General features: G+C 34.8%; 1 protein-coding gene across 3 annotated transcripts in view; it reads left to right on the top strand.

Moving 5' to 3' along the window:
- Positions 1–13,305: 13,305 nt before the first annotated feature.
- LOC129899154 (kinesin-like protein KIN-7C, mitochondrial) overlaps positions 13,306–13,709 on the top strand; it is a 41,807-nt gene continuing 41,403 nt past the window's right edge. For all 3 annotated transcript variants that reach the window (XM_055973987.1, XM_055973985.1, XM_055973986.1), the window contains exon 1: positions 13,306–13,654. In XM_055973987.1, coding sequence (XP_055829962.1) covers positions 13,416–13,654 — 239 coding nt within the window. In that variant the 5' untranslated portion in view covers positions 13,306–13,415. The remainder of the gene's footprint in view (positions 13,655–13,709) is intronic.

Here is a 13,709-nt window from a genome sequence, read left to right as displayed (position 1 = left end):
AAAAACCATAACTTACCTCAATCAAAGAACCGAAATCAAACAAGCTAATTCTCCAATGCTTTTGCTTTCCTCAATGCCTCAAAATGTTTTCAATCTATCAAATATATAATATTCATAAGTACATGAGTTTGTAGACACCCATATTACTATATGTCTAGTTTAGACCCAAAAATTCACCTAAATCTATAATTAATTTCCTCAATCTCAAGCTAAGAGTTAAGCCTCAATTTCTTCCAATAACATAGGTCTAATTATATTCACATAATACAATACACATATTATTTAATTACCTAAACTAATATATCAATTTGAATTGCAATAATTATAGAAATAAATCTGAAACAGAAACCAGTACTTAAAACACAAAACCAATTATTTACACACCAACATATAATAACTGTTTATGCTTATATATATATCCTAAAATCACCACCTGCACACACTATCACCTCCCAAGTCAATTCTTCATATCTAATCTATATATTATAATATATTACAACTCTTTAAACCACGTATACCTACTATCATTTAATGCTAAGTACTTAATGAAAGAATAAAAGTATTCTTACATGGTGTTCCTCTCCGTTTGCCCTCTTCCACCGCAGGTAAAGTTCTCTTTCTTTTTCTTTTCCTTTCTTATTAATTAGGTATTTAAAAGTTATAACCCTACTAACTTATTTTAATAAATATGGAATAAGTGGTACATGATATTAATTAAATTATAAATTTAACCCACCAATTAAATTAAATATCTAAAGTTACCCCTCAATTAAATAACCTTAGTTATCAATTAGTCCAAAGTACCCATTAAAAATTTACGGGGTGAGTCTTTTATGAAATAAAAAGTTCTAGTTCTCAAAACGACCTAATGGTCGTTACATATACACAATAAGTATTATGTATAAATAGTTTTCAATATGTATACAAGCCTTATTATATGTATCAACATGTTTTGACGAAGTACACAATAATGTATACTAATAATGTATACAAATAAAATACAAATAATGTATGCATATTATATTTACGATGTCATATCAATGTACATAATAAACTTTGGATCAAAGATATACATTATTAAATAACACATTGACTAAATATATACAATAATAATTACAATATAGTTTAATGTATATATAAAAAATTGGCTTTAAGTCATCTACGACTCTTTAAAGTTGTCCGCATTATTCATTTAGACATTGACAACCCTCCATCTTCTTCCTCCATTTTTTTCTCTTCTTTATCACAATAATCGAATTCAGATATAAACATGAAAATCCTTCGACAAAGAAAAAAAAGTCCAACTGAAAGCCCTCACATTGTCGATCAATTTAATGTCAAAACAACACATTCATGTGTAGCAATCAAAATTCTGTAAAAGTTTCAGAAAAGCAAAAAATGAACAAAAAATTTCTCCCACAAAATTAACACAAATTTACATCAATCTAACACCAAACCACCATATTAACAATAAAGAGACAAATTTCAAACTTCAAGTCCTGTACAAATTAACAAGATGGAAATGACGATAATAATGATGACAATAGTGCTGATCATTGTGGTGGAAACGTCCCTGTATAAATTAACTTGGACTGAAATAACAATGATAAGAAAGATGATGATAATGAAAATAATGATATAATTAAAACGGGAATAAGCTCAAAAAGATGGTAAAAATGGCAAAGGGCGGCCAAATTGCAGAAGGTCAAAAAAAGGGGCTGCCTAATGTCAAAAAGAGAGGCACAGCTACCTTATGAAATTGTCAAAAAAAGGGGCCAAGAGGCACCAACTTTGTTTGACAAAGTTGGCTGCAGATTTGGGAAAAGTTGGCTGCAAACTTACACGCTTTCTCCTATAAATAGGGTCTCTTGCCCTCAATTGAAATTATCCCAGAAAGAGAGAGTAAGAATACAAAGAGAGTTATACACCAAGATAAATATTGTAGTCTTGAGTGTCCTCTTTAGTAGTTGTTCCTCTTACAAGAGAGAAGTATTAATTATTGTTTTCTCCTTGTATTTGAGAGCTGTGTACTCCATATTTTTATAGTGAGATCCTTCTACCCCGTGGTTTTTCCCTTCTATCATTTAGAGGGGTTTCCACGTAAAATTCTCGTGTCCAATTTATTTTCATTATTTTCATCATATCAAACTTTAGTTGTGGTGCTTTCTCCCCAACAGTGGTATCAGAGCCCTCGGTTATTCTGTCTATTTTATGCGAAGATACTATCTGTAAATAGTAACTTTTCGTGAATAGTAAAATTCAGTGAATAGTACTATTCACGTGAATAGTAAATTTCGGTGACGGTACAGTTTGTCACGATTGTTCGCAAAAATATTCAGAAACGATCTAGAAGGGTGTGAAGCAAATAACAATGTCAAGTACAACAAAGTTTGACGTTGAGAAATTCAATGGGACTAATTTCTCATTGTGGAAAATGAAAATAAAAGCAATACTGAGAAAAGACAATTGCTTAGCTGCAATTGAAGGCAGGCCCACAGACTTTGTTGATGACAGCAAGTGGATTGACATAGACAGCAATGCAGTTGCTGATTTACACTTGGCACTAGCTGATCAAGTATTGTCTAGTGTAGCGGAAAAGCGGATGGCGAAGGAAATATGAGATAATCTTACGGGGTTGTATGAAGCCAAGTCTTTACATAATAAAATCTTCTTAAAAAGAAGATTGTATACTCTTCGAATGGCAGAGTCCATGTCAGTTACTGAACATATCAATACTTTGAATACTCTGTTTTCGCAACTTACAACAATGGGTTGCAAAATAGAGTGGACTGAACGTGCGGAGCTTCTACTTCAAAGTCTGCCTGACTCGTATGATCAACTCATCATCAACCTGACGAACAATACTGACAGTCTATTTTTCGATGAAATTGCAGCCGCTGTCTTGGAAGAAGAAAATCGGCGCAAAAATAAGGAAGACAAACAAGCAAGTTCGCAGCAAGCTGAAGCTTTGATGATGGTGAGAGAAAGACCAACGAAATGTGGCCCCAGTGGGAGTCACAATCATGGCAGATCTCAATCAAGAAGTAAGAAGAATATCAAGTGCTACAACTGTGGCAAGAAAGGGCACTTCAAGAAAGATTGGCGGTTCAAGAAGAAGAGTGAAAACCCTGAGTCATCAAATGCTCAAGGGAATGTTGCATGTACCTCGGATGATGGCGATATTTTATGTAGTGAGGTAATATCAAATAATGAAGGCAGAAAACGTTTCGCTGATGTCTGGATCATGGACACAGGAGCAACATGGCACATGACTTCCAGGAGAGAATGGTTCCATCAATATAATCCTATCTCAGGAGGGTCTGTGTTCATGGGAAACGATCATGCTTTGGATGTTATTAGTATTGGGTCCATCAAAATAAAGATGTATGATGGCATGGTTCGCACCATCCAGGAGGTACGACATGTAAAAGATTTGAAGAAGAATCTATTGTCTTTAGGACAACTAGATGAAAATGGATGTTCATATAAGACTCATGGTGGAGTCATGAGAATATCCAAATGAGCGCTTGTAATAATGAAAGCGGAAAAACTTGCGGCAAATCTATATGTGCTTAAAGGTGAAACACACCAAGAAGGAGAAGCATCAACCGCGTCAGCAAGTTCATTTGAAGAATCAACGATGATGTGGCATCGTAAACTTGGACATATGTCGGAACGAGGTTTGAAGATTCTTGCTGAGCAAAAACTTCTTCCAGGGCTCAAAAAGGTTTCACTACCCTTTTGTGAGCATTGTGTTACCAGTAAGCAAAATAGACTGAAGTTTAACAGTTCCTCTGCTAAAAGCAAGGAAATACTAGATCTGGTTCACTCTGATGTCTGGCAAGCACCGGTGGAGTCTCTAAGAGGAGCGAAATATTTTGTGTCATTTATCGACAATTACTCCAGGAGAAGTTGGGTGTATCCAATCAAAAGAAAAGTAAATGTTTTTTCAGTTTTCAAAGAATTCAAAGCGCGGGTGGAACTTGAATCTGAGAAAAAGATCAAGTGTTTGAGGACAGATAATGAAGGAGAATACACTGGTGATGAATTTAATAACTTCTGTAAACAAGAAGGTATTAAACGGCAGTTCACGGTGGCATATACTCTACAACAAAATGGAGTAGCAGAGCGGATGAATAGAACCTTGTTGGAACGGACAAGAGCTATGTTGGCAACTGCAGGGTTGGAAAAACTATTCTGGGCAGAAGCAGTCAAAACCGCCTGTTATGTGATCAATCGGTCACCATCAACCGCAATTAATCTGAAAACGCCAATGGAGATGTGGACAGGAAAACCAGCTGATTATTCTCGCTTACATATATTCGGAAGTCCTGCTTATGTTATGTACAACACCCAAGAAAAATCGAAGTTGGATCTAAAATCCAGGGAATGCATTTTCTTAGGGTATGCTGATGGAGTCAAGGGGTATCGCTTGTGGGATCCCACAGCCCGCAAGGTGGTAATCAGCAGGGATGTTGTATTTGTTGAAAACAAGATACAAGCAAAAGAAGGTAGCACTTCAAAAGAAAAATCAGAGACTACTACAGTTGAAGTTAAAGAAATAGAAGAAGTTCCAGTTTCTTCTGAAGCAGCACGAGAGCAAGAAGAACAAGAGCAAGCTGAGATCGAAACTCCAGGAGTTCGACGGTCAACTAGGGAGATAAGAGAACCAGCTTGGCACTCAGATTATTCTATGGAGAGTAATATTGCATACTGTCTATTAACAGAAGATGGAGAGCCTTCAATTTTTCAAGAAGCTATGAAAGGCCAAGAATCATCTCTGTGGGTGGCAGCAATGCAAGAAGAAATTGAAGCTCTTCATAAAAATAAAACATGGGATCTTGTTCAATTACCACAAGGAAGGAAGGCCATTGGAAACAAATGGGTCTACAAGATCAAACGCAATGGTAATGATCAAGTGGAGAGGTATCGTGCAAGATTGGTTGTGAAAGGATTCGCTCAGAAAGAAGGTATCGACTTCAATGAGATATTTTCTCCAGTGGTTTGACTCACAACAATTCGAGTGGTCCTAGCGATGTGTGCTATATTTGACTTGTACTTGGAGCAGTTAGATGTCAAAACTGCATTTCTTCATAGAGAACTTGAAGAAGAAATTTATATGCTCCAACCAGAAGGTTTTGAAGAACAGGGAAAAAAGAACTTGGTTTGCAGGTTGAACAAATCTCTATACGGTCTCAAACAGGCGCCGAGATGTTGGTATAAGAGATTTGATTCCTTCATTATAAGCCTTGGATACAACAGACATAGTTCAGATCCTTGTGTTTATTACAAGAGATTTGGTGATGAAAACTTTGTTATTTTGTTGTTGTATGTTGACGACATGTTGGTAGCAGGCCCCAACAAAGATCGTCTCACAAATTTAAAGGCACAGTTGGCTAGGGAGTTTGAAATAAAGGACTTGGGACCAACAAACAAGATTCTAGGGATGCAAATTCACCGAGACAGAAATAATAGGAAGATTTGGCTTTCTCAAAAGAACTACTTGAAGAAAATCTTGAGACGTTTCAAGATGCAAAACTGTAAGTCAATTTCTACCCCACTTCCTATTAATTTCAAGTTATCCTCAAGTATGTGTCCTAGCAATGAAGCAGAGATAATGGAGATGTCTCGAGTACCGTATGCATCAGCAGTGGGAAGTTTAATGTTTGCCATGGTATGTACAAGACCTGACATTGCACAAGCAGTGGGAGTGGTTAGTCGATACATGGCTAATCCTGGTAGAGAGCATTGGAATACTGTTAAGAGGATCCTAAGATACATCAAGGGTACCTCTGATGTTACAATGTGTTATGGAGGATCAGACTTTACTGTTAAAGGTTATGTTGATTCAGATTATGCAGGTGATCTTGATAAAAGCAAGTCCACCACAGGTTATATGTTTACTCTTGCTGGAGGAGCTGTAAGCTGGATTTCAAAACTGCAGTTTATCGTGGCTACATCTACGACGGAAGCAGAATATGTAGCAGCTACACAAACTAGCAAAGAGGCAATATGGATACAGATGTTACTGGAGGAGCTCGGGCACAAACAAGAGAAGATTGCTCTATTTTGTGACAGTCAGAGCGCTTTGCATCTTGCAAAGAATCCGGCATTTCATTCAAGGACAAAGCACATACGAGTTTAGTATCACTTTGTTCGTGAGAAGGTGGAAGAAGGCAGTGTGGATATTCAGAAAATTCACACTAATGACAACCTAGCAGATATGTTTACGAAGCCGATCAACAGTAATAAGTTCATATGGTGTCGATCTTCTATTGGCCTAGCAGAAAGGTAACATTGCAGTAGTTGGGTAGAAAGGATGGTGTGAAGAGTTAATTGATTCTCAATTAAATCTTCAAGTGGGAGAATGCAGAAGGTCAAAAAAGGGGCTGCCTAATGTCAAAAAGGGAGGCACAGCTACCTTATGAAATTGTCAAAAAAGGGGCCAAGAGGCAGCAACTTTGTTTGACAAAGTTGGTTGCAGATTTGGGAAAAGTTGGCTGCAAACTTACACGGTAAGAAAACGCGTATACGCGTTTTCTTTCTCCTATAAATAGGGTCTCTTGCCCTCAATTGAAATTATCCCAGAAAGAGAGAGTAAGAATACAAAGAGAGTTATACATCAAGATAAATATTGTAGTCTTGAGTGTCCTCTTTAGTAGTTGTTCCTCTTACAAGAGAGAAATGTTAATTATTGTTTTCTCCTTGTATTTGAGAGCTGTGTACTCCATATTTTTATAGTGAGATCCTTCTACCCCGTGTTTTTTCCCTTCTATCATTTAGAGGGGTTTCCACGTAAAATTCTCGTATCCAATTTATTTTCATTATTTTCATCATATCAAACTTTAATTGTGGTGCTTTCTCCCCCAACACAAATGACGGTAGTGGACAAAACAAGAACGATTGTAGCGGCGTTGATAATTCTAATATCAACGACAATGAGACTAAAAAAACGATGGAAAAAGAGAAAGTCAAGCGTCCAAAAAAAAGGAAGAAGAACGGTGTATGGCGGCAGCAACGACGAACTGGTGGTGGGTTGAAGGAAGTGTAGGCAAAGAGGTGAGGATGAAGATTTTTTTTAATGAAAAATATCTAATTAAATACCCCATCACTCGCCTATCCGCCATGAGTCACAAATAATGTGCCATCCAGGTAAAAAATACTCAAATGGTTCAAATTCGGGAGAATAAAGGTGTTCAATAGGTATAAGATTGAGTTGAGGTGTCTAAATAAATAATGCGAACAACTTTAAGGGCAGTTGATGACTTTTAAGCCTAAAAAAATTAATATGCTACATGTATTCATAAAAATTTATTGGGCAAACAACATAAATCCATTAGTTTAGGTCCTAATTACTAGCACTCACGATAGTTTCGAATATTTTTTCCTGTACCATATTTCTTTGATTGGATATATGTATCTTAACTCAACAGATACATGTATTCGAAGAATTGACAAAACATGATGCAAGTTTAATTAAGGACTGTAACTAAAATGCTTGATTTAAGGAGAAAACCACTCCTTTAACCGCTTTTGAAAATATCTAGTCTAATAACTTCTAAGAAAAATAAAAAACATTTTAATTTTTTCCATTTATTTTCGAGCAACAACAAAGTGAATAACTTTTCTTTTAAGAAATTCAAATTTGTTTCTCTTAATTTCGAGTTCCCTCTTTCAAATACATGTATCCGAGATATCGATAGTTAGATACATTACAAACGTATGTCGATTTATGCAGCATAAAATAATTGCTCAATTAGGGGAGTAAATCACCCCTTTAACAGCTTTTGATAATCTGCATCATAACAACTTCTTTAAAAAAAATCAAAAATCTCAAAATCTTTTTCTTCCTTTTTGTGAGAAATTGACTAAAACAATGTACATTTCATGTTTCTATCAAAATTTAAATAAAAATGTATCTCAAAATAAACACAATATATCCGAGATAAATAAAACTTGAGAAAATAATCATAAGAGCTAATATGCATTCCATAAATCTATATATACAAAACTAACGATGCATCTAAGGTAAATACAATGTATACATGCAGATCAGATACATATTGTAATAACATAACAAATATATATGATATTATTAAGATACATGATAGAAGGCCGGATACATATAACAAGACTTGGATACATGAAAGAACAAATTGTGTCTGATACATACGTAAATATCCAATAGTGTAAATTTCCAATATATTTATTAGATACATACTCACTTAATCAGATACAATGATATAAACTAGATATATATAATCGTATCTCAATAAAAATACATGCATAATTTTTCTCTTATTAAATTTTTTCGATTACGTTCATGATTGGTCAGGATATCTCACCGCGGCGGTGTTTGCTTCACCTTTTAATTTGTCGATGTTTTTTGTTGCGTCTAAATTCAACGGACTTGCGCCAGAGCCACAGAAAAAATTCATTTTTTCATCCCTCTCACTAATAAAGGTTGTAGAAAAAGGCCCTCAAGTCGTCGAGATGAAATTTGAGTCTTGTCATAGTGCGGCCCCAAATTAATATGGGATACATCGATACCTGATTAAGCTCACATTCATCGTGTACTTTTTCCCCGAAAGATCCTAATGGTGACTAGATGTCATTAGTGTGGCGAGTTGTCGGTAGCAGCTCATCATCGGAGGTTGAGGGAGGATGTGGGGTGGGGGGAGAGATACTGATGGAGTTGGAGATTGGGGGAGGTTGATGAGAGAGAAAGATATTTGATTGTTAGTAATACGTTAACTATGGAGTTTAAATGTATAATTAATCAAATCCCAATTTTAAGGAATGTGGATGTCTGATTGTATCTTCAATAATATATAATATTAAAATTGGTAACATATGATTATATGTAATTGTTTGAAACTAGAGGTAAGATTATTATATGTGATAGTGATGTATGCCTAATAAAGTAGTTTAGCCAATTTTTATTCATTAACCCCCCTACATATGTATACTAATGATGTATATAAACAAAATATAAATAATGTATACATACTGCATTTACCGTGTTACAATCAATATATAATAAATTTTGAATCAAACAATCAAAAATAATTAAAAAATATATACAACGATAAATGCAATATTGTTAACGTATACATTAAAAAAAAATTAAAATGCTATATGTATCTATAAAATTTCCTTCTTAATTAAAAAGAGTATAAAAACAGTTGATATTTTTATAAGTGCAAGTTACCGTAGCGATTGGAATATTAAATCCCTAAACTATGTAGGTTGAAATTTTTTATTACTGTAAAAACTGTCATTTTTAAAACTCTTTGGCTAATTTTTGCCAGTACTTTCACGATTGATATTTGTTAATATATTTTGGGTTAAAAATCGTCAATTTTATTTAAAGTTTGTACTTACATATCAACTCTCCCTTAAATTATAACCATTTTTGAAAGTTTCTATTTATTGAAATTTTAATGGGCCACCCATTATGGACCTAATTGGGTCAAGCCTATACTATCTCCCTACCAAATATGCTAAGCAAATAAAGTGCACAACTAATTGGGTTCATGTGTATGAAATACCTACCCCTACTATCATACAAGCCTAAATAATAAAGAAAATGTTTTAAAGAATATAAGCCCAAATTTTTAACAATCATGTGAATTCAAGAGCTATTTGCATTTAAACAATCGCCAAATACCAATAAAATTGATTACAGATCTAATTATTATTATATACCAATTTAATATTACTTTAAATTCTGAATTCATGCCTAAAAGCAAATATGCAAAGTATAATATAAGTTTTACACTAAATAAATTTGATAATTTTTTTTATCAATTTTAACTGTCTTTCAAAATAACGTGTCATTTTATTGTTAAGTGATAAATACTAAATTTAACAGGTAAGAGAATGTGTTTAATCGATTAAAAGCGTATAAACATCATTAATGATATACCAAATACGACTCGTTTGATACAAGGAATAAGGAATAAATTATCTCAAAATTAATTTTAGGATGAATTTATTTAAGAGTGGTTGTGATAAAATTATGGTATAACTATCTTGGGATTCGTTACTCCAAAATTGAGAATGAAATAATAATTATGAGATAATTAATTTTGAAATAACTTATTTCTCAAACAAATGAATATTTCACATAAAATGTTATATAAAGTAACATTATATTTACGATATAAACACTCTCGAGATTGCTTTTATTGTAATAAACAAATTGATAAATTATACAATAAAATAATTTATATTTTGTCATGAGATTGTTATCTTTGTATCATTTTAATTATAATCAAACAATTGCTAATAATATCTCGAAGAAGTCTTTTAACCCACCAAAACACTCTTTAGCGTTTTCCTCCACATTATTCACGGTCCTGCTATAATTTCAGAAAAAAACAAAAAAATTCAACGTGCACTAATTTCTTAACTTTCCAAAACGAAAATGATATGACAAAGTTAAAGAGACAAAAAAAGATTCCTCCATTTTGAGTTATTAAGAACATGTTTGGCCATACAAATTGTCAAAAATATTTGAAAAAAACATTGCATATATTGTTTGGCCATACAACTTGTTATTGTTTAGCAAAAGTTTCAATACTAGAAAAAACTATTTTTTGGATCAAATTATATTATTTGGGAACTTTTAAAAATCACCTTTATATTTTATGGAACACCCATCATTTATAATTTTGGATTGAATTTCATTCCTAGTTCGTTGAACAAAATTTATACAGTTATATACATATTTTATATAGTTTGTATCCGAGGTTACTCTCCGAAGTCACTTCCGATTACAAGCGATAATGGTAATTTTTTCGCATTTGAATCAATAGTATTTTTCTTTTGTTTTCTTCCTCTTTTTTTAGATCCGTCTTAGTTGTGTTCACTATCATGATTTTTCATGAAATATGTTTATTATAAATTTATAAATATTCTTAATAGTTTTTAGGACTTACAAATAAAATCATTTTTTTAAAAAAAAAACAAATATTTTTTTCTAAAAACTATGATCAAAGCAAGGTGAAACTTCACACCCATAAGTGACTTGCCAACTTTTTTTAGAAATTTATGAGAAAATGCTACCTAAAAATTACCCAATCTCAGGTCAGATCATGCACCACGAGTAGAGCTACGTATTGGTCGGTTCGTTTTAATTTTGAAGTTTGTCGGTTCGACTTATCAATTATCGATTTGTAGACATGCTAAATCGTTATAGAATCATTAAGATATTGACTTATCGGTTATTGATCGTTATCTATTTAACGGTTAAAATTTGACACCAAAAGAATCATTGAAAATCACTAAGAAACAAGGTGACAAACCAAATGAATTATGCATATAAGTTGACAAATTGCATCTTGCTAAAAAACAACACTAGCACACTGTAGAATAATCGTAAGTTTGCAACAATCAAAAATATTAGTATGGAACTAAACTCTAAGTCAAGGATTTTATATATCGAATTTATTAATTTACTATCGAATTATCGACCAACCCGTAAAGAAAAGTCCTCAAATCGTTAAGATTCGATAATCCGATAATAAAAAAAATCAAAATTGTTATCGAAACCACTAAACTAGTAATCCACTATCAATAAGCCAATAACTTTTTCTTGGTTCAAGTTATTGATTTCGATTCTATTTAGAATAGCCTCAGCCTGTTTGGATTGACTTATAAGTTGCTTATGAGCTGTTTTCAACATTTTTGAGTGTTTGACTGGCTAACTTAAAGTCATTTTGTTCTTAAAATAAACTCAAAAAAAAAATTAGGTTTGCTTGGCTTACTTATCTAAAGCAGCTTATAAGCTACTTAAAATATGTTAAGCCAAACAGGCACTCAATGTGTGTTTGGTATGAAGGAAAATGTTTTCTTGAAAAATAAGTTGGTTTCTAACTTATTTTCTCATATTTGGTTAATGAGTGGAAAATATTTTTTGAAAAATACTTTCTAGTGAATGAAAAATATGTTTTAGAAAACATCATTTATAAAATCCGACTCTGACATGCGACTTGAGATCCGATCCCAACTTGAGACTCGACCCCGATCCCGACCCCACCTCGACCTTGATCTTGACCCTGACACTCGACCAAAGCCTGACTCGAACCTGACCTCGATCCCAACTTAAAACCTGACCCCGACCTCGATACTTGACCTTGACCCCAACCCCCACACTCGACCTCAACTACGGACCACATACCCTACATTTGACCCCGACCCCAACCCAAAATTCGACCTCGACCCCAACAAAACACCTGAACCCGACTCGAGACTCAACTTCGACCTCAATCCGAGACTCGAACCCGACCCTTAGACTAGATCCCAATTCGAACACGAGATTCTACCCCGATTCGAGATCCGACCTCGACCTCGACCTCAACTAGAGACCCGAACCCAACCTTGATCCCAATCTTGATCCCGAGATCCGATCCTGACCTCGAGACCCAAACCTTGACCCAGACCCGAGACCTGACCTTAACCTTGATTCGAGAGCCCGACCCCGACCTCGACCTTGATAACAATACATGACCCCAACACCTAACTCAAAATCCGACCTCGACTTGAGACACCAACCCCGACTCCAACTTGAGATTCGGCCCCGACCCCCACTTGAGACCGACCCAAATTTTGACCCCAACATCACATCTCGAATCTCAACCCAAGACCCGACCCAACCCAATACTTGACCCGAGATCCGATCCCGATATCCGACCCCAACACTTTACCCTGACTTTCAATCGAATACCGGAGACTTGACCCCAACCTTGACTCGAGACCCTACCCCAACCCTGACCTAAGAGTCGACACCCGATCCTGATTCGAGACCTGATCCTCACTCCCAAACTGAGATCTGACTCCGACACTCAACCCAAAATTCAACCTTTAATCCTAACTTGAGACTTGATCCCGATTCAATTCAGAACTCAGGAGTTGGGTCTTGAATCGAGGTCGAGAGTTGGATCTCAAATTAAGAATCAGGAGTCAGTTCTAGCATTAGCATTGTGAATAGATACATGAGACTTAAGTTAGGATGAAAAGTTGAGGTGTGAAGTTTAAAATAAGTTTGGAAAATATTTTTCTTAATTTTGTAAGGAAAATCATTTTCTTTTGAATTTGAGGAAAATAAGTTGATTTGAAAAAAATCTTCCAAAACATTTAAGCCAACCAAACACAAAAAAATTGAAAAGCATTTTCTAAATTTTTTTTAATACCAAACATACCATTAGTAACAAGCTACTACAACTTATTTAGTTAAACCAAACAAACACTTAGTCACTAGACTATTTTTGTCACTACTCTCCCACTGAAGATCCAAAAATTTCGAAGACCCGCTTAAATAAAATCATATCAAAGCTCGTATTTTGGAGGGATACACAAAGGGCGGCAAATTTCGCCGGCCTGCACGCGACCTACACAGTCTCTCTCTTCCGATGTCTTCTTCAAGGTCTCTCCGATCATCAATCTCGCCGTTCCGTTCACGGAAGCCATCGTCGTCTTCTTCCTCGTCCAAGCGTCCTACTACTCCTTCCTCCACTATTTCATCGAAGGTTCCCGCTCCACCGGCAAAATCACCTCTTTCTCCGTCGATTCCTAGCTCTGACTGTCCACTGGATTCTTCTGGAACGAATAAGGAGAATGTCACTGTTACTGTTAGGTTTCGTCCGCTCAAGTGAGTAATTTCTCGACTTTTAAATTGGTCTTTTAAGTGAGCTGTTGCTGATGAC

The sequence above is a fragment of the Solanum dulcamara genome, chromosome 8, assembly GCF_947179165.1.
Source record: "Solanum dulcamara chromosome 8, daSolDulc1.2, whole genome shotgun sequence".
NCBI lineage: Eukaryota > Viridiplantae > Streptophyta > Magnoliopsida > Solanales > Solanaceae > Solanum > Solanum dulcamara.
The sequence above is the reverse complement of the archived record's forward strand: the minus strand, read 5'-3'. Positions and strand labels throughout refer to the sequence as shown.